The sequence below is a fragment of the Ceratina calcarata genome, unplaced genomic scaffold, assembly GCF_001652005.2.
Source record: "Ceratina calcarata isolate Rehan_Ccalc_2016 unplaced genomic scaffold, ASM165200v1 scaffold78.2, whole genome shotgun sequence".
Classification (NCBI taxonomy): Eukaryota; Metazoa; Arthropoda; class Insecta; order Hymenoptera; family Apidae; genus Ceratina; species Ceratina calcarata.
The window spans coordinates 2,799,699-2,821,077 of NW_017179105.1; the positions used below are offsets into that span (position 1 = coordinate 2,799,699).

The 21,379-nt window shown below is 45.1% G+C and overlaps 1 protein-coding gene across 5 annotated transcripts in view; it reads right to left on the bottom strand.

Annotated features, from left to right (window-relative positions):
* nAChRalpha4 (nicotinic acetylcholine receptor alpha4) overlaps positions 1-21,379 on the bottom strand; it is a 98,822-nt gene that overhangs the window by 43,419 nt on the left and 34,024 nt on the right. For all 5 annotated transcript variants that reach the window (XM_026818199.1, XM_018033941.2, XM_018033942.2 and 2 more), the window contains exon 4: positions 15,578-15,687. In XM_026818199.1, the coding sequence (XP_026674000.1) occupies positions 15,578-15,687 (110 nt within the window). The remainder of the gene's footprint in view (positions 1-15,577; positions 15,688-21,379) is intronic.

A 21,379-nucleotide genomic window follows, 5' to 3' on the forward strand; every position in this document is an offset into this window, starting at 1 on the left:
AAAGATACGTAAGATATTCATGAATGGAAAAAGAGGTGCATAAAAGGTGCATAGAGAGTCGATATGAAAATATACGATTATTATGTGGCGAATAAGTAACGGTGAATTTAATCACGTATTCGCTAGACGTCAAAGGGTAACAAATTACAAGAGTATAATAAAACTTGGCGTACGGCCGTACTTTTTGCACGAGCCATTGTCCTTCTATGAGAGCCGCACACGTGACTCGTTTCGCTCCGTTCTGGCAATTCATTAACCCAGATGCTTGTCCCGCGCACGTTTCGTTGTAGAGTTAACAGCCAGCAACGCGGCTTGGCGAGAGAAAGATAACAGTGACCGATAACGGGGTGTAGAGTCTAGACCAGGCAAGGATCGCGAGAAGAGGTCTTAATCGCACCCACCCATCTTCGGGCGTTACATCATCGAGATGAACCGACGTCGATACCTTTGCACGTTCGAAACCTAATGAACGGTCATCGATCAAACGTACCTGAAGATCTTTCCTCGCGATACGCGAACCCCTTTTACCCAACGATCGTTCAATCCCGTGATCGATAGGCGGAGACTTACGATCACGCTGCTATTCGATCATGCTAGATTTATGAGCCGTATCATACGGATGAAGAGTCAGAATTTTATAGATGCATAAAGAAATAGAATTGCCGAGTCACTTTAGAATAGTTCACGGAACTTGGTTTAAATTCGTTCGTCGGTTTACGTCGCCCGTTCCGCGAAATGGATGAAACTTATTAATCATTTTGCACAATGGCAAACTTTGGACTCGTAAAACTCGTTAGGCCGGTTTTGTCGTAATATTAACAGAGGATACGGAAGTATAGGTACAAGTTTCTTTCATCTCGCGACGGTAGAAATGGAAACAGAATCGACGGTCTTCCCGATGATGAGACGCCACGCGAAAAGCCCTACCGAGATTAAAAGAAAACGAAACTATTGCGAAGGAGTCCCCGGTCACCTTAGAACCCCGCGAGCAGTTTTCATCAGTGGGTGGAACTTCAATTTCACTTAACCTCCGATCTCCCCCGCCGTCCATCGCGACGATTCTTCACCGCTTTTCTTCTTACGTATCTACTGTATATGTATAGCGTTTTGTACCTACGCCGTTTAAAGCTCCCCCGTTGTTTCTACGGAGCGCGGTATTATTTCTACGGCTTCCTTACTCTTCCCGGAATGGAGAGAGGAAAGAGGTCTCGAGAAATTTCGGTCGTTTTCGCCCGGTTTATTTTCTCTCCGTTCGCTTTGATGGACGAGCGATATGAACGTGTCTGTGGTGAGCGTCGAGAGCTTTCAGCCGGGGATTTCGCGAGGAATCCGAGGGGCGTTACACTCCACGACGTGAAAGCACGCGTCCGTGAAAATCTACGTGTATACTTTCTCGTAAATATATTGTAATTTAATAAGAAGCTCTCTTCCTCGCGGTAATCATGACCATGTGTAGTTCCATTCCCGTTACATCCGTATCATTTCCGTTCGTGTCATAACGAGACGATCTACGAGCGTGAACGAGCAAATGTCGCGTGTCAAAAATATTATCTATACGCTTGATCGTATGGAGCAATTGGATACTTGAACAAAAATGTCGAGCAATAATGTTTTGCTCTGTGACCGTTTGAATGCGAAAGAATTTGGTTTTAATGAAACGTGTCGTAACGTATACGTCTACGTGTTCCAATCAAAGAGATTGCACGTGGCTATAATACGTTCCCTGGAGAAATGGTCGCGTCGTTACCGTGGATATTCGGATCGCAGACGTTGTTCGCGGGTTCCCGAACGTACGTACTATTTTTCAGTGACACGGGACTCGTGCTCCGTTGAAATTCCTCTCGTTAATCTCGCATGCAAATAGCAGCTGCCGCCGCTTCGTCGCGAAATGGAAAAAAAAAGACGCGAATCGATATATAATCAAGAGTATTAATCGCAACGAAACCCCTCCAGCATCGACGCGTGAACTAACCACCCTACCGATATTTCACTTTCCACAAAATTTGCATATGTATAAAATAAAAGGACCTTCCCTGTTTTATTAGATCGGCGCATACGAAATGTATTGAAAAACGATGAAAAACTTGGTTACCGGAGAATATCGTCCACGTAAAATATTTCATTCAAACGAATCTCCATTTATAAAGACTCCGTCCAACTTTAAGAAGCAAATGACGTTTCGTATTTTCATTCTGCATCGACGATCGTTTAACAGTTTCATTGTTGGTTCGAAGAAATCGCGTACGAGTTCTCGTGGATAGATAATGAAATTGGCAACTTCTTATTCGAAAAGTAATTTCAGAAAATTCGTGCCCGTGTCTAGGGGTAAAGAAAGGGGTCGAACTAAAATTCAGAACGTTGATCGATTACCGAAGGACCTAGAAGAGGAGTTTCAAGAAGTTAAGTTTTAAAAGTAGGAAAGCGAGATTGAGAACAAATTGAGATGCTAGGCCAAAAAAGGCGATTAAAAAAGTTCGCCAAGTTACGTCGTAATTAAGAACCCTTGTAATCGACATCACTGCTTATACTAATGACCAGCGGGGCTCGGAGATAATTGAACCGGGAGAGAGAGAGAGAGAGAGAGAGAGAGAGAGAGAGAGAGAGAAGGCGAACTCTAGGACGAAGAGGCAAATTCTATGACATTCCAGACGATGTCGTAGTCCGGACCCGGGCTCACATTTTTCCCTCGTTACAAAAATTCATGAAACGAAAGAGTAGACGAACGTCTTAATCATTCGTGACGGCCAAGAGGATATACTGGAATTAGTACGAGGCATTCTTGGATTTAGTAGAGTTATTCTGTCGTTGATCAATTAAAAAAACAGCGTTTAGAGAAAAAAGGGACGAATCGATTTCAATTCAATTCCTTAGAGAAGTTCGTTCAATCGACGCCGTAGTAACGTTTCTGATAATGGTCCAGCACGCGAAATAAATGCGAGCCGGCCGTAAAAAGAAATCGGGAAGCACTTTCGGCGAGCCGGTAACAGTCCGCTGATACATCAGGGATCAATACGGACAATTTCCTTTGTAGGTGCATGACGCGGAGAACGTGCAGGCGCACTTCCTTAGAGATAAGCGAGACTAAATGTTAAGTGTATCGGAAAACTGCGGGTTACAGGTTATATCTGTCGATTTGGCCGACGACGAACAGACTTCTCCCTCATCGATGGAGAACCGTGCACGCCGTTAACTGTCCCGTCCCGGGGCTACAAATTTTTCTCACTGCCGTTCGCCGAACGAACCGGTCTGATTCCAGCCAGCGATTTATTTCCGGTGATCTGTGGACCGCCGTTCCATTCGCGCGGGACACTTTTCCTATTTACGAAATCCTCTTTCAGAGGCTTCGTTCCATCTCGAACGTTTCTTTTTAATCTCTCGCTTTTCCGGCCAGACGGCAAACGCGCGGACGCGATTTTTCGAATTCCCGTTGAAAGGAGCATCCTCGAGAGTTAATAAATTTTCACGATGGTAAATTAATTCCCGTGAATTACGCGAGTTAATTTCACCTGGCCTCGTCTTGTTCGCGTGACAATACAAGACAAGATGGAATCGCGTTCCTGACAGTAATTAAACGACCAAGCGAGGAACGCGCGTCGCATCGCGTCGCCTCGTCTCTTCCACCCTCCCCGGGTCGTTCCTCTCTTCCCGAGTTCCTAGGCAAAATGACTCCACGGCCGCGTTCTTCACTGCTAAACAACATCGATGTAATTAATCACCCGGCCGATAACGACGCCGGCAAATCCGATTTCCATGCTGCGAGCAGCAGATTTAATTCCGTCTTCGATGGGAGGTTGAAAAGGGCGACACGGTACTCGCGCCACGCTGCGCCGGGCCAGCCGCGAAATCCCGCGACGAGAAACTTTTCGACGAGCATTCAGCAAGGAAAACTTCGAAAGGAGTTTGCTGAGGCATGCGAAAACCGGCTCTTACCCTTAAAACGAGAGCAATCGGGACCGGGATGGGTAGCAGCCGCCACCGCTGCGCCGCGAGGCCAGGAAAAGAGGAACTGGGGAAAAAAAAAGGAGACGGTCTTCCTTTGGGTATCTCGTTACCTCGGTTTCGCTTCGATGTTTCATCTTAGCCAAGGTTACGTGCCAAAAGGATGGATCGAAGAGAAGCCTGCATGGAAGAGAGGAGAATAAGGGGGAACGACACCGAGCGAAGGTGAGGTCGAGAGAAGCAAAAAGTGAAGAAAAGAGCGGCTGATTTAGCAGAGAGTGCACTCTGCTCCGTACAATGGGTCGATGCTACACAGTGCCATGCGGTATTCCAGTCCCTTTTTCGCAGGTGTGCCCGTATTTTCACATATCTATGCGTCCACGAACACGTGTACTCCGGGGCTCGTATAGTCGCGGAGTATATCGGGCATCGCGCGCACATACCTACGATACGTCGGTGACGGGGCACACCGATTCTACGTGGCTGTGTCTGCCCATTTCGTATGCACGTATATACGTTCGTCTTCCGTTCCGGCCGTTTGCTCCTGGACTCGAAGGCGGTCCACTTTTGTTCTTCTTGCCGCTCGCCCTTCTACTCTTGTAACAGGCTTACTCGGCGAATCTAATACACTTCGAGCTCGTCGACCGATTCACCTTTTCTCTGCCGGCGACGTCAAAAGAAAAGGAAATACGTTTACAACGCTGATCAATTATATCACTCGCTTTCCTTCACGTACAAACGGATTTCTCAAGACCCTCGAACTTCAAATTTTGTTCCTCCGTGTTCCATTTTATTACTACGTGTTTTCCACGAGAGCGCTAAAAACTGGAGAGATCGTTCCGTGTTTACCGATAACTACGTATCGTTCTAGAGTTGCCAGGGAAAAATTCAGCATCTCCCATGGGATGGGAAGTTCGGTGCCGGAGAATAATACACGCGAACGCTCGAGAAAACTATTTTCGCTTGGATCCGATGCTCGCGAAGGCTCGTCGATACTCCCTCGAAAGATTTTCCGAATGACCGACCAGCTAGGCCGACGACAACGCGACGCTGCGAGAGAGCGAACTTCCAATGGGATTCGAGATTCCTCTCGATTCCTTCTTTTTCCTTCCGTTTTCACTCAGCGCGCGAAGACGAGAACGACACGCCGTTTCGTTTTCAATTTCAGAAGAGCCGCGCCGGATATGGTGGAACACCGGAGGCTCGCCAAGGGGGTGTGAGGATTACAGGAATGAACCTCATTTTCGACACGCGAATATGAAATATTCGCGGAGGGAAACGCTGCAACTGGTGATACAATCGAAAGTGCGATCATACCTCTTTCTATATCGATTCGGACGTTCTTTCTGTCAATATCTTTTACGAACGATCTTCCTTGAAACGCTTCTCATTTTACAAAGAGAATCGAAAAAAATATTCATCGATCAGTTTCGGTATAAACGATAAGTAAATTTTATGAAACCCAACGAACGAAAGTTCGTCTTGAAAAATCTTTTAATAAATCGATAGCGAATTGTTTGAAATTACTCTGATATCTGAGACGAGCAAAAGAGGATTGCGAGCGAATTCTAAGGGAACGTCTCCGACTCGGTATCAATACCCTCATCCAATGTCTTATAAAAGAATCGCGGGTATGCGTTCGATTTCATATCGAAGGTATTTCGCAGCAGTCACCTGGCCTTGCTCCCGCGAAAATAACAGACAGTGAAATTTATCCGTTAGTCGCTCGTCTTTCCACGGTGGAGAAGAGCCCGGATCTTTGTGAGTTAATGCGACCTTTTTACGAAACGATTCTCGTCTCTCACTTTCCTCGTTCGTCATGCGTGAGAGCGAAGATGCGCGCTGAGTTATGCGAAATTGTTTTTCCGAGGGAGAAACTGTTTCCAGATACGAACGAGAAGAAGGGAAGATCATAAACGGAGGCTACGGTCCATCAAGAGACTCTTGTATCGCACCAGCGAGGTTTAAATCGAGGCAAACTCGATGTTTGCCTCTCACATCGAAAAAGGAAGTTGGTAAAATTGTGCATAATCGTTGTTTGTTCCAATTATGTCAACCGGTAGTAAAGCGGCGGAAGCGTGGTGTACGAAGATTCTTTTCAGCAGCCGTAAACGCTGACAACGCGTCCCATTCCATTGAGATTTGACTCTGCGAACTCGAAAACGAGTCGAACAATTTCATGCTGCGAGCGCTGTTTCACCTTTTTCCTCCCGTTCGCTTTTACGAGGCGACGTTCTCACCTCGACGATCTCATCGGTCCCCGACGAAACGAAACGTACACGTGTACACGAGCGTGAACGAAACCACACACTGGTTTACGATAAAAACGATTTATAGACGAGTCGGTGATCGATACAAAGAAAACGTGGGAGTAGCAGATTGACTGGGCGTGGGACACCGGGAATACTCGACTGCAAAATGTAACGGAGAAAAAGAATTTCTAATGAGATATCGATAGTTTTAACCAAGTTCTATCAAGTTTTAATTATTTTCGCTCGAATCTCTCTTGGAAGATTAGCTATTATTAAAAACGAACTAACTTGGGTAACTGCGGTGAGAATTTCTTTGTTCCCGGGCAAGTTTCGAAACTCCCGGAACGTCGTGTCGACAAACCCCAGAATTGGATATAATAAAATTTGTAGTTGTTAATCTTGTTCTCAAAACGGATAATAAGAAAACTGGGAGGGCGGATAAATCGTAGTGATACTGGCGGTGAGCTTTAGATTCGAATCGGAATCGTCGATGTTCGTCATCATCCACGGATCCTCGGCGTACTTCATCGACCTGTACGCTTTCCCGTACATCTCACTGTCGCTATATCGTTTCGCGCACATGAACGTCGTCCACAGCGCACAATTCTTATCCATGACGAGCGATCTGATCAAAAGGATATCGATTCTTCGTTATTCTAATTTCAGATATGTATTTCGATATTTCTATGAAACTAGATAAGAATAATATCTGGCTCCGTTTTACGCGAACGTTGGCCGACGGAATCGATAGAAGGCGGATGAGATTTTATAGAACATCCCGTATCTTTGTTTCCCTTTGTATTCATTTTCGTCCGCATGCTATCGAACCTAGCACGATATCGAATCTCGTAAAAAAATTTATCTATCAAATTCTTCGATCAATGTTGCAGTACGGTCGTCCTACGACACGCCGACACGGATCTGTTTCACGTGGAAACAATTTCTCGGAACGTAACTACTTTTCTGCACGGCATAACAGCGAGACGGTGCGTGTGGAAACGTACTTGGACCGTGGTAACGATCGATCGTGTTTGGGGCTCCTAGTGGACGGGCCTCGATGCCAGCGGAAACTGTCCAGGTCGTTCTCGAAAGTCGGTTCCTCCCGGTTACTCGCGACGCAACGGCAGCTCGTCGGCTTGGTACGACGCGAGCGGGTCTCCTCGATCGAGTCAATCGTATTCTCGAACGCCTGCAAGGAGCTCACGAACCGGGACCTCACCCGGTTGAGGTCCGCGCAGCAGATTGCCTCGAGGTCATAAATTTTCCTCTTATACGAGCTGGTCGCCGAAGCCGAGAGACGTTCCTCGAACGAGTTCAGCTCGTCCCGGAGCTCGTCGACGGCCCTCTGATACATCGAACTCCCGAGGCATGCGAGGTAGTTCGTCGTCGACGTGTCCTGATCAACGACGTGTTTCGATACAGATTACAGGAGGGCTCGGACGTCGCGTCTCGGGTCTAACGAAGCCCGTTCGCCTGACCAACTTACTTACTCCGTTCGAGCATGCCTTGTGACGCAATTTCGCAGGACCCTCCGGAATTCTCGCGCGGTTCCCCGAATTATGTCTCATCTGATCTACGAATATAAATTAATCGTCTAGCAACAACGAACGGACTGATCTCACTTTTAGTATCTTTTAATATCTCTCGTAGAGAGAGACGTGTCGGTACAAGTGGGCGCGTGATCTATCAAAGGGTTTTTCTGTGAAAATAGACGAGACGGATAACCTGACAAACTTTGGTAGTTCCGTTGCAGCTCCATGAACTTGTGCAATATCGTCATTTCTATTTCCTGATGAAGGTTCAGCCTCTCGTCCCGCAACGCGTCTCGCAGTTCCCTAAGGACCCTGCGGAGATTCTCCACCCGCGAAATGATTGATGCATCGTGTTCTAGGTTATCGAGCATTACGTGGTTCTCGACACTGGTCATTTTTCTTTGTATCGGAACCGACCGTAGAAAAGAGGGATCGTATACACGTTACGTAGAGACGCGCGGCAGAGAAGAAATACATAACCGGATGGAGGAGAGCGTCTCTCTTGTTCTCAGGATTCGGTCATGTTCGATCGGTGTTATTTTTGCGCGATCCAGCTCGATCCGTCTGTTCGTATCGACGTGTCTCGAGCAGCTTAGGAAGCTCCCTTCAATGCGTTCGCGATACTCGAGCGCCAGTCCCAATTATAACGGCGTTTAATTTACAGCCGCGAACATTATTGGCGCGTCAATTAAGGATGTATTGGCTATACAGTCAATACCTAAAGTTCATGTACCTTAGAAAAACGCATTTCCTATAATTAAAAATNCCGTTGAACTTACGGGAAAATTGCATACGAACTTTCTTGTAGAGGACGACGAGATCTACAATTTCCATGTAAAAATTTTTCGCTAGCATTAATATTTAACGAGTTATTGACGAAAAACTAAAAAATAGTTTTTTGCAAATTACTCGTTAACTATTGACGCTAGTGAAAAATTTTTACATGGAAATTGTAGATCTCGTCGTCCTCTACAAGAAAGTTCGTATGCAATTTTCCCGTAAGTTCAACGGTTTAGAAGTTATTGAGGAAAAACGAAAATTTGGAAGAAATTGAAGGGGTACCCCTTGGAAAAATGTCGGAAAAATCGAAAATTTTTTTTTGCTGTTTATTATTAGCAATGTTCTTCCGACGTCTGATTTCTTTTTAAAAAATGCGTTTCTAAAGTGCATAAACTTTTGGGATTGACTGTGTAGCCAATACATCCTTAAAATCTTATTGCACCGTTTGTTCTTTATCAAGGAGAATTCGGCGGCCCGCGAAAATAAATAATGTGGAACACGTTCCATTTTCCGAGACCCAGTAATTATTTGCCTAAATATTTTACGGCCTCCTGATAAGCACGTTCGTTAATAATCCCGCGCTATCGTCGAATTTTCAAGTACGGATTATAATTATTGTACGAATAGCGCTGATATTGCATCTGTACATTTAAAGTGGATGGAATTAATTAAAAGCTAGCGGCGTTTCGTTAAAACCTATTATCACGCGGCTCGTTTCATCCTCAGGACCGAAGAATCGTTGAACCCCTTCATTACGTTTCTGACACGTTCACGGACTAATCGATGAGCGCCCAGGCAGATGTATTATCTGCGAAGAATTACTGAGGAATATCCCGTATTTGTAGGTATTACGTTCTACAAATCATGGGATCGTTCGCACGTGACGGTAGGACAATTAACAGAAATAACACGCTGCGTCAAACCCTGTAGATGAGACTTTCTAGGTTCGAGAATATCAGGAAGAGACGCATGAAATATCATTTATCTTTAGAAGTTTCGTATCGACAACAATTATTATGCACCAAATCGAAGAAGTACGTACGGACAGGAATTATGGCAAAGATGCACGCCACGGCACGCGTAATATTATTTTAATTAGATGCAATAACTTTCACGGTAATGCGGCTTGATCTCGATAGTACTTACAGCTAATTATACTTAACTGGTCGCGGAAGAGAGGAAGTTAAAAAAGTTGTAGTAAGCAAAGCAAAGTCCGGATTCATAATGATCTAGCTTCCCCTGGAGGGCGAATTATCAGCGAGTAAAATTCTCGTTGGACTCGTTTCGAATTCGGTCGCGCTGCTAAATTTTCATGTGAACTTTTCGCGAACATCGCCGACAAGGAAGTTCCGATCGGTCGCTAATTACTACATCGAATATTCCGGCCGCGTTCGAACTTCGCCAGTTAACAGGTAGGGACATTTTTATTCGAACGTAATCGAATCGACGAAACCTTTCCGATCGATAGTCATTGTACGAACGCGACGAAAGTCATTTTACGAGAGGTTTGTCAACGATCGTCAGAGCTGGGGCGTTCATTTTTCTTGGCAGAGAGCTCGATCGAGCGAGAGGAGGCATCGAACGGACCGTCGAGACATGAAAAGGACACAGAAAGTGGAACGGAGGCCTACCGAGTGATTTTCATCTCGCTAATGCGTGCATCTTCTGGAGGTGTAACGAACGCTATTACGCGAAATGGTTGCTCGTCTTCCGCGAGAAAACAAACGGGAAACGGTGACGCGAGAAGCCGAGGTCTTTGTCGACGCTTCTTGATCATTTCTCAAAGAATATATTAAATACAGATTTACACGATCGATCGAGAACGAAACGGGAAATCGATTTCGTAAACGTAATCCCGTTCGACGCGAATTACCCGGCATCGATGCGCTGCGTCAGAAGCTGAGTCTAAGGTTTGACGTTTGACTGGGCTAACGCTACCGCCATTAATCTGCAGCCAGTAATTACGGTTGGTTATTTAGGGTGACTACGTAAGCCGTTTGAGCTAGACGGCATCACGTTGTATTGGCAACGCACCATTATTCTCACGACAAATTGCTACTTCGTTAAGTGATACCTTCAATCTCTGCCCGAATCGACGTTAACGAACCGTTATTAGTATCCGCAATTATGACAATTTAGAATCCTTATGTCGCTACGAATTAGCAAACAGACGATTCAATTTAGCCGGGGTAAAAGTTGAACGAAACTTGGCCGGTACGTAGGAAAACCGGACTCGCATCCCTCTTGTTCTCCGATATTACTTCGGTGAAGTTTAAATTTAATCAACCACTGTTCGCGAACGGAATCAACCTTCATTTTTCGCGTCGGTAAGGCGATCGAACGGAGAGACAAAGGTCCACGAGACGACGAGACTATAGCTCGCCTGTGATTTAAGTTTCCATCGAACAAAATATCTTTATCGACGGCGATCTGATTATCCGAAGGCAAGATCTCCGTGGGATTCGAATTAACTGAGGGAGATCAAGTTAAAGTTAAGCGTTTAAGTAAGAGAGTTCTCTTGGAAACTCGGTTGGCTTCTTCGGGATTCAGGAAGCACTTCCAGGAGGAAAAAAAGCAAATCCTTATAGCGAGCCTCGGTGTTGGCGATCTCTCGTTGCGAGCGACTTCCATTTCCCGAGTCAAGGGTAGAGTCGCTCGCGAAACGGAGGATGGAGAAAGAACAATAAAGGGAAACCTTAATTAAACGATATAGACCGAGGTTTCTCTCACCTCCATTTTCGTTGAGCAATCGACGCTCCAGAAATTAATAAACGCGAGCAGAAACGAACCTCATCCGGTCGAATCGGCGACCTCAGTTCTATTTCCGAGCAACAAACACTTTTCGTTAACCCGTTTGCACAGTAGTTGAACTCGTTGCACGAACATCGTTACAAATGTTAACACGATATTTCATGAATGAATTCTTTGGCAATTTTTACATTTGTAAACCTGACTAAAACGACGATTTTCAACTCGAACATCTCGGAGACGTCGATAGGCAGTCTAGCATATTATTCATCTCGAACGGAGGGTTCGGTACGCGGGCATGCAGACGAATATTCAGGTCAGTTGGTCCTTAATCGATATATAAGCGCTCGAGAATGACCTTTGAGCGGTCAAGTGAACGTGTGTGCATTTCCGTATGCAGTCGGGGATGCGTGGGCGTGTTATCTCGCATTTCATACGTGCGCCTGGCACCGGCACGTACCGTCAATCCGAGGCAACGGGATTCTCGGGATAGTCGCGAGGGAGAGTGCTCTTTCCGTCCCCCGTTCATCTCTCTCCGCCGTAATAACGCTGTCCTATCGCGTCCACGCTATACCGCCGGTCTACCAGTAGATAGTGATTGATCTAGTGCCCGTGAATTCACCAATTTTTCTCGCCGATGACGAACTATGATGATGACCGCGGCGCATATCTTCTGTTCAATTGAAGAGAAGAAATTGGTACGCCATAAATGAAATACTTTCAACGGGAAGGAACGCGGACTTACGCTTTGTTTGTCTTCCGACCGCATGAAAATGGATGTCGCGTTTTTAATATAGACGCGTAATTGCTTTGCGGCGTGTCTGACCAAAGAGGCAATATTCTACTTGCCGTACGGCCGCCCACACGCCGACCTCTACCACTGGCTAGCTACTATTCCTCGTTAAAACCGAGCGAACTAAAAATGTAAAAATCGTCCCGACCACCTACCTATACTTTCATCCGTCAGATCTATATAGCTTAATCATCGCTTTAACGAAATCATTTTCGTTTAATCAGCTATTAATATACATTAATTTGCTGAGACTTCTATTAATAATTCCGACGTGGAACTCACGAGGATGAACTACGATATAGTTGAGAAACTAATAGACACTCCGTATTTAGGGAATCCTCGTAAACTATGTTCCAAAGCACTACAGCCGTCCACCTTGGCAGCGGACTAATTACCAGGGCTGCGCAGAAACGAGGAACCACGTCCCAAAGGAGTGACCCAATGTCCGCTGACTTTATGCGTTCCGTCACGAGTTCATGTTACTTCGATCGTCGTTCGCGACGTATCCCTTCGAACGTCTCGCTCGCACGACGTGATTCACACAATTGAGAACAGTATCCGCCACCTGGTACGATCGATTCCAGATTATGGAAATTCAAATCCGTCGCATTTGTACTCGAGACATGTTACGAAAATAGTACTCGGCGGCGTGCATAATTTGCATTATGCCGGTGCATTAAATTACGCTGATACACTGGCAATGGTTCGGGAGGCGTTTGGCGGAGTCCTGATACGGGCGAGGCACTTCCTCGGTCTCGGGATACGGTTTCAGGATATACCGTGCCTCTCGCGCGTATACAAACGGTATTCGCGGACGCTTTTCAAGCCGTCTATTCCATTTAACGGAACATCGATTTCGAGATCGTTACCGCGCCACGGGAACGCGACCGGAACTTCTGCGATCGTAAACAAAACGCGATTCTCTACGCGTTTTAATTAGGGCGGAGTCGCGCCCGTCTTTGTATAACCAAGACGTGCAGGAATTTCGGTAATGAGAAACTTACGTTTTGCATAATTGCGCCGGCATTTACGCGGACGCTTTACTTTTCCCGGCGAGACCTTGATGAATACTTGCAACAGTTTCCACGCGCCCGCGTCGACTCCAATTAGAACAAAATGCTTTTTAAGTGTTTCACGAATTTATCGACTAAACAAACCGAATCGCTCTTCACGAAATAAACTCTGATCCTGGGATTCCGATTCGCTTCTGTCTTATTTATCGAGCGCGACGTCGATCGATGACCCACGTTTAAGGACGATGCAATAAATCTGCGGCATTGTTGGCAGCGAACGTCACCGACGGCGGGGAAAAAATGAAAAGAAAAGAACGCATCGAACCAGGGGGGGATGGCGTTGGATGTAAGGAACGAAAACCGGGGCAAAAGGAGGAATGAGCGGGGGAGACTAATGGAACCGCGAGAAATCAAGTTAGCGGAGACGGGAATCTGTTGCCAGAGGGGTTTAGCGGAGATCGCGGAAGAAAAGGACGAACGCGATTTCAAGACCCTAGGAAACTTTATATACGTTCGCGTATCCTATGCATCGTATCACCTACGTATCGTGATCGTAGATTTTCATGAAAAATAAAACAATGTAATAGATTCCTATAGAGCATGAAATAATGCGTTCAAGAATAGATTCTTTGTCAGATCGAAATAAGGGCCCATGTTGTCACTCAAAGATATTAAATAAGTGTTTCGCTCAAAATACCTTATTTCAACTCCGATCATCGCACGAGCTCGGATGAAAAGAACAAACACGGATCCTTTACGATCGCGCCCGTAAACGTTTTGTGGTTCGGAGCAAACGCGAATATTTACGCTTACTGCTTATGTGTACATTAATCCTGTCGTTCGGTTCGGATTGAAGCCGGTCGTAAACGCGCGGTCGTTCGAGGAGGAGCCCCGGCGTCGCGTATGACGTCGTATAAAGATTCGGAAGCGGAACGAGCGGATACGTAACTCGTCGTGTGACCTAAGCCCGTTTGCCGGTTCACCATTTACACGAACATTCGTCGCAGCGCCCATGTTTCATGCGATATGAATAGTAATCTATCCGATGACTACACCGAGAAAGAGAGAGAGAATAGAGAGAGTAGAGAGCTCGCCGTGAGAGTCGAGCGTCGAGCCAAAAACGTAGAAAAAGGAAGACTATAGACGCAAGCTCCGGCTGGCTCTGGCTCGTTTGTCACCGAAACGGGCAAAAGTTACGCAAATATGTGACGCGGACTCGGAGGGAAAAATAGCTGCGAAGCTTTCCGGTATACATACATGACTGCGTTAATTTCCTCCTTGGTTTTGCCTCTTTATCGCTTTTCTCTTTTGGTATTTATTTCACAGCAGAGGCGCGAACGAATCCACGATACCCGTATTCTCGTCGACACAGTGACAACTGATAACGTGACGTTAAAATATCCCCGGTAATGGAAAACTAATGATCCGTACGAATATTTCGGTGTTCCGGTCTCGTCGATACTAGATCGTAGTCGGGTTAGCAAATACGTTTTAATTAATCTGGACTAGCAAATTCCCGATATTATATGGACGTCGAAACAACGATTTCAATAATATGTTTTCGATCGTATCGTTTTAAAATAAAATAATGTTTTTAATAAATTTCAGTGGATCTTGGAATCACGGTTTGGCGAACGTTCTGTTTCATATAAATAGCCTCCTGGGAATCAAACGCGATAATCCACCTGATCCAGTTATTATATCACTGTGAACAAACGTGAGCTAATACGGATATCGAGATTTCGGTTTGATCATTTTTATTTCCCGTAGAAAATTACGGTAGGTACACGGCAAATAGTATTCTAAATAAACAGACACCAGCGACAACAGCAATTGGACGGGAGTACACGCAACGCAATAATGATACCAACGAGAGACGAGAGAGGCGGGTCGATGAATCTCGCTGAGCGCATTTGTACATTACCAGGAAGCACGGATTTCGAAAAGAATAATGATAATAAACGAAAAGAAAGAGAGAAGGTAGAAATTCGTCGGGTCGACGACACCTCACATTTTTCCGTAACTTTCGAAACAACGTCGCGATACGAGATGCACTCTGACATCAAATACACTGTTCTACTTTGAAATGCAATATGCACGACGATGGTACCTCTCTTGTTAAGTCGAGTGGACACTCATTTCTTCTTCCCGTTTGTTTGTCACGGTCTGACGTGCGCACGCATATTACAGCGGATATTTACTGCACCGAGGGAACGTCTCGATTCCCTTTGTCCCTCGCGAAATACACTCGAAAATTAACCACGTCTTCGTCGAGCAACTTCGAATGAACGTGAAACGCGTTTAAACCGACATAAATTCGTTACTCGCGGCTTTGCCATTCGTGCTCGCGGATTAAAAGTAAATTATATCGATTAAAACGAATGAGAAATGAACGTCCAAACGATCTGTATCTCTCGGCAGCATGCTTTGCCACTACCATATGTAATAGAGTATGTAATGTGAAACTATAGAAGATGTAATTAGAATATATAGAACAGAGAAGGCAGAGAACGGACTCACTTGTTGTAGAGGACTATGTCGGGCCTCCATATGTGATCGGACGGCACGTGTAGCATGTGGACCCCACCGTATTCCTTCGGCTCCCATCGCAGCTTGTAATCGTACCATGACTTGAAACAGCCAACACAAAAAATATAACCATATTATTTATCCGTTACTCGACGCGTCTCATCGTTCAACTGTTTCATACGAGGACGAACACCGATGCAAATATCGAGAAATCTGTTAAAGACAAATTGCTATGCGGAAACAATTTTTCATCCGACGAGACACGCCACGTTTCATCAGTTTCCAAATGAAACGTGGCGCAATGTATCCGACGCGATAACACGTTGCTTATCGGTACACAATCTTCTCTAGGTCGTCGATACGTAACCAGGCCGTGCGAGTGGATACCGAATCGCTTGCGAAAAGAAACGTCCGAACGTATCTCGTGTAACGAAACATATCAAAGCGGAAAATTGTGCCACGGAATCGGGTAAGATTTCAGGTAGACGCATGAGAAAGAGACGCGCGACCTCGGAAGACTAGGCACGATGATCTGGTAACGTCGCTGACTCATCCATAAATCCTAAAAAATTAAATAAATCCTAAATCCAGCGACGTTACCAAAGATTCGATCATGTTTCTTCGAGAGGAATAATCCTCCCAAATTTCATTCGAAAAAAATACTTACGAAATGAAGCCCCGTGCAATTATTAAACGTTATTGCGGATTTTACGTTTCAGTAATAAATGAACTAACGACACGAATTTCGAGACTTGTTATTATCCGAGGGGCGACACTGGCAAATATTACCGCCGCGTTACGAATAATACGAGGGGATATAAGTAGAACGAATTATCCGGGCTGGAGTTCATTTTCCGCGGGGGCGTAATTTAATTTTTCGATGGAAAGCCAGTATCCCTTCCCGGTTTCGGAGAAAGTTGTTGGAAATTCGATTGCCCCGCGGCCATTAATTAGTGGCCAATTATCTCGCGGGGGTCCGCGGATGGCTACGAAACTTCGCCAGAGAATTTCTTCATAGAAGATCCAATCAGAGATTCCCTTTGCCCGATTCTGTTCTGCGTATAGAAACGTGGTTCGTACAGTTGAATTCTCTCTTGTTTAAACGTTACCACTCTTTAACATTTGTTTCGTTCAATAGAAATATCGTTTGTTTCAATTTCCATCGCTTTTTTGCAGTATATTCCTCGGAAACAGACCGCCGATTTTATGCGTTTATAAAATAATTGAACGCGCGGAAATTAAAAATGCCGACGCGGAACTCGATAAATGCATATTTCAATGTTCAACCGATGGAAGACTGCTGGCAAATTCCAACCGCGTAGAAATGAAAAAAAAAAAGAAAAAAGAAACGTTTGACTCGTTTACCCGAAAAGATTGAAATGTGTCGCAGAGAGGTGGCGGTGACGCAGTTAATTGTTCGGACGTGCAGTAGATTTTATCGATTCCGCTGGCGAAAACAGGCGCCTCGTTTCTTCGCCGCAGAATTTCCGCGCAAACACATAAATCTAACAATAAGTTTCATTTTCGTGGCCTAGTGACCAGAAAACCGGAAGAAACATTAGCTGAAGTTCGCGGTGGCTCGTAAACATTCGCATGGTCGCGTGCAGGTCCATTGCCTCCGTCCGTGTAGCACAATTTTTACTTCTTATTTTGCGCCAGTTCCCACCCGCGTCTCTTGTCACAAACATACCGTCGTCGTTTCGGGTAGTCGCGCGACGCACCCAGCAATCAAAAACTCGTTCCGCCGGATTAATTCAATTGCGCCGGAAATTAATATCGAAACAGTGTTGCAATTATTAAGTTACAAAAAAGCCACGTTTAATTAACTGGTATACGTGCTCGGTGCGGTTTACCGTTTAAATAAACCATAGTTAATTGGAATGCGCAACATAGTTCTATTATTAAACGAGACAAATGTACATTTATGAAAGGCCGTAACGCGGGCGCGAGCGTAACTCTGTCAATTATGAATTCATTAACGTGCTCCATCAAAGATAAATAATTGAGCGAGGCCTACGTTTAATTAAGTTTACACTTGAAAGTTTGCTGCAATCAGGGTCGGCCCGGAATTATACGATAGACTTGAATCGCGTCAACGCGAAACATGAATATTTAATATCGAAATTAGAGCTGCTTTTAGAAAGCGCGAAGATAGGAAAAAATTTCTGGATCGCGAATTCATGAATTCTAAATAGGAGTCGATCTTCGCGCCGCCCGTATTAAAACTTCCTTTTCTTTTACGGCCAATCCATAAAAACGTATGAGCTCGTCATTCTTTTTCCTTCCTAAGGGTGCTCTCGAAAAGTTGTAAATGTAGTCAGCTGCGAACGTGTCGATGAACGTCCCCTCGTTCGTTGCTCAATTTTTTACGCGATACTTTATTGCCGCTGCTATAAATTATTCGGCGAACCTTGCGAGCTATCAAGTACGTTGGTCTTTTGATAAAAGCAATAATATAGTTCCATCGTCCCTTACAACTTTTTTACCCATTCAGTTCCTCTACTTATATCTATATCAAAATCTAGCCCGACGTGTTACAACGATTGTGGAAGAAACAGCGAGATCGAGAATGCATAAGTAGAATGAGCACATGCATGGTCAGACGCTCTATTCACTGTCCATCTAATCATGATGCGTCGGATCCCGAGCGGATTTAATTCTTAAAAAGCGTCTCTGTTAAAATTTGAAGAATCTATCGATCGACTTTATCAGCGGAGCTGCATGCTAAGTTCAGTCGGTGATATCGAAGGAAGAAAATCAGGCGCGAGAGATCCAGGACGTTGGCCACGATGAACGGAGCGAAATGGGTGAACGGGGACGGAGGCGAGCAGGCAGCGAACGGGAACGAACAAAGAGGAAAATAACTGATACTATCAGGAAGGAGATATAAAGTGGAAAGAGAGTCGAGACGTGTCCGTAGATAGAAAGGGCAACGGTGTGCTACTATTGTTATCAATTTATTTCCGATATATTGACTGGCCGCTAAAAGGGACGCCCGTCATCGGTATGTGATCGTGAATCTCCCACGGCCTTCCCTGCTAGAAGGCTATAGCGTATCGATTCCTGTCGACCACAGATACGCCTACGCCTACGTATTTCAGAAGGCACGTCAGAGATTTCCAACTCGCGCTGGCTGGATGCTGCTCGAAACTAAACGTAATTAAATCCGGTTGAAAGATTAATTTCATGGACACGGGTCACGGGAGCTTCGACGAATTCATTCGGATTCAGCAGAATTTACAACTGCTCCGACGAATTAAGACGGAAAGTCGAGTCAACAACGATATCACGGGGAAACAGGAATTTTACTTGCTACAAGGAATGTTCATTAACGCGAATTCCCTTCTCGACGAATTCATTCGTCCCACTGAACTTAGTTTGCATTTTATAAAACGTTACTTTCAAATCAGTGTCAACGACACAAAAACGCATTTAGAAAACAATTAAACGCAATTTTCCATAATACAATACGAAACAGAGGAATACGAGCGCGGTAGAGAGGAAGTAAATAGATAGGAGCATGTAATCGTCAAATTTCTCCGAAAACGAGATAATAGCTCGAGTCCCTTCATCGACTTCCACCAGCGAATTCGTCAATGATTAGAAACGAGGCCAAAAAGCATTTTTGAAAAATTCTCGAAATTACGCGCGACCGACCCGACGGTCATAAATCTAATTTATACACCCTTTCAGCTTCATTTCCCAGGTCGCTCGCCACTGTTTCTTTTTCGCGCGAGCAATCAGATCAATGATTTTCACGGCACGGTCAATGGCTCGTGCGCGAACCGTTTCACACCCTGACATAATCGTGCCCGGCCCGACGAGTACGAGTGCGCTTTAACCACTTTGGGACTTAAGTTAATTCCGTCCGGATCGATGAACATTTCGAAGAACCACACACAGGGTCTTTAACCTATCAACCGATTTAACCTACTTTGTACATCCGGAGCTTATACTCTGAGAGTCTGCTTCTGAAAGTGTGGAGATTATTACCGACAAAGGCTGAAGCGTGATGGAATAATGACCGCGTTTCATACTTCGAATCTTGCTCGAAAATATCGCCACCGTTGGCAACAAGTTTTTGATCTAAATATACCATGTAATAAACTAGCGGATAAACGGGGCATGCAGAGTCTCCTCGAAGATGCTACTGCGCGTGTATAATGTATACTCGACGTTACTGCATTGCTGAAAAACTTTTACCCAATAACAGCAGCTATAAAGAAAGGATTAACTGTCGGCTCTGTGAATAATTTTCATAGTCACATCGGGCGTACGTATTTCATGAAAGTTTTATTAGGTCCGCCCAGAAGTATTCTACCCGATTAGATCGTAATGAATTCGGGCCAGTTCAAAGATCAATTTAATTGCCGATGTTACATTAGACCGAATGGAAATTGTAGTCGGATAGAATTTAATTACCGCTCGGTGTTCCCGTTGGTTCGACCGTTCACGTTCGACTCGAAAACGTATCGCTTATTAATACCCGTACCAACGACGTTTTGCGAAAACGTGTTATATTCATGATTCAGGGAAACGGACGAATCTGCTAGAACAAACAATTTGAAACTCTGTAAGAGGCGAACCGAAGAAATTTAAAAGCGACATGGCATTATTGGAAAATCAATTTGCACATGAATATTCTTTGTACTATGTTCGAACCGATGTTCGTTTTTCGGTGGAATAAAGCAGAGAATCGCGACCTCGATTCCTAGCGCGACACTGACACTTTGCCGGCTCGCAAAGGACGACTTTTCAATCGCTGCTCGCGCAAACGAGGAACAAAAAGGCGAGGCGAGATTCGGAAAAACGAATGAACCTCGAAACAGAGCCACTGTCCGAACGAGTCTCGTCGTTGCTACATTGCGGATTCTATAGAAGGAATTAGAGGTGCAAAAATGCAACGTCGTTACTCTTCTCGATCTTCGCCTCGTTCTCTAAATCGAACGGTTCATCGTCGCATGAAAATCCGCAATGTAATCATTGCCATTGTACGTTGCACGTGCGACGGGCGTAACTCGTTGCGCCGAGCGGTGACCGAGGCTTCCAGGTTGTCGCAAACGGGTTAGTCGGAAGCTAAAGAGGGGCTGGTTTCGACGTTGAAGGATAGCGTGTCGGTGAGAGACGCGGCCCGAATATCACCCCGACGCACGTACACGAGTAAGTACATCCGGAGACAGATGCGGCTCGCAACCCTGGGATACGAATTGTCCAGCTTCAATTTTGACGCTGGCCATTGATCTATTGGCGTCAAAGCATCGAATTCACCTATTCTCGTAACGGCAGAATGGAGGTCGATTCTCATTGTACAAATTTGATTGTGACGAGACCGTGGATTCTTTCGTAGAGAAACATTCGATTCGCGTAAAATATAAAAGCTTGCAGCGGTCTGGTTATTATACAAGAAACAACAACGCGTCGTATCGTTTTCTATTTACAGACTTATTTTCTGGAAAAGAAGTTCTGGTCTTCTTTTACGACGTTTGTTACAGTTGGAATTGCAATTCACGAGGTTAGTTTTCACTGGTAGACAATGAAAAATTGTGAAAGGAAGGAGCGCGATGTCGCGGAACGTGCCGGGACGATTCGTGTTCTGCGAACGGTAACGGTTAAATTTGTAACCCTGTATCCTTAGACGTTCCAAAAGGAAGACCGGCTGTAGAGAATGAACACTGAAAAAAAGTGAAAGAACAGGAAGCTGCAAGGCAGACGGTGAAAAATATAAGACACCGAACGGAAGGAACAGAAAAATCGTGGAGAAAACATAATAGAGAGCGTATTAAAACGTGGAAA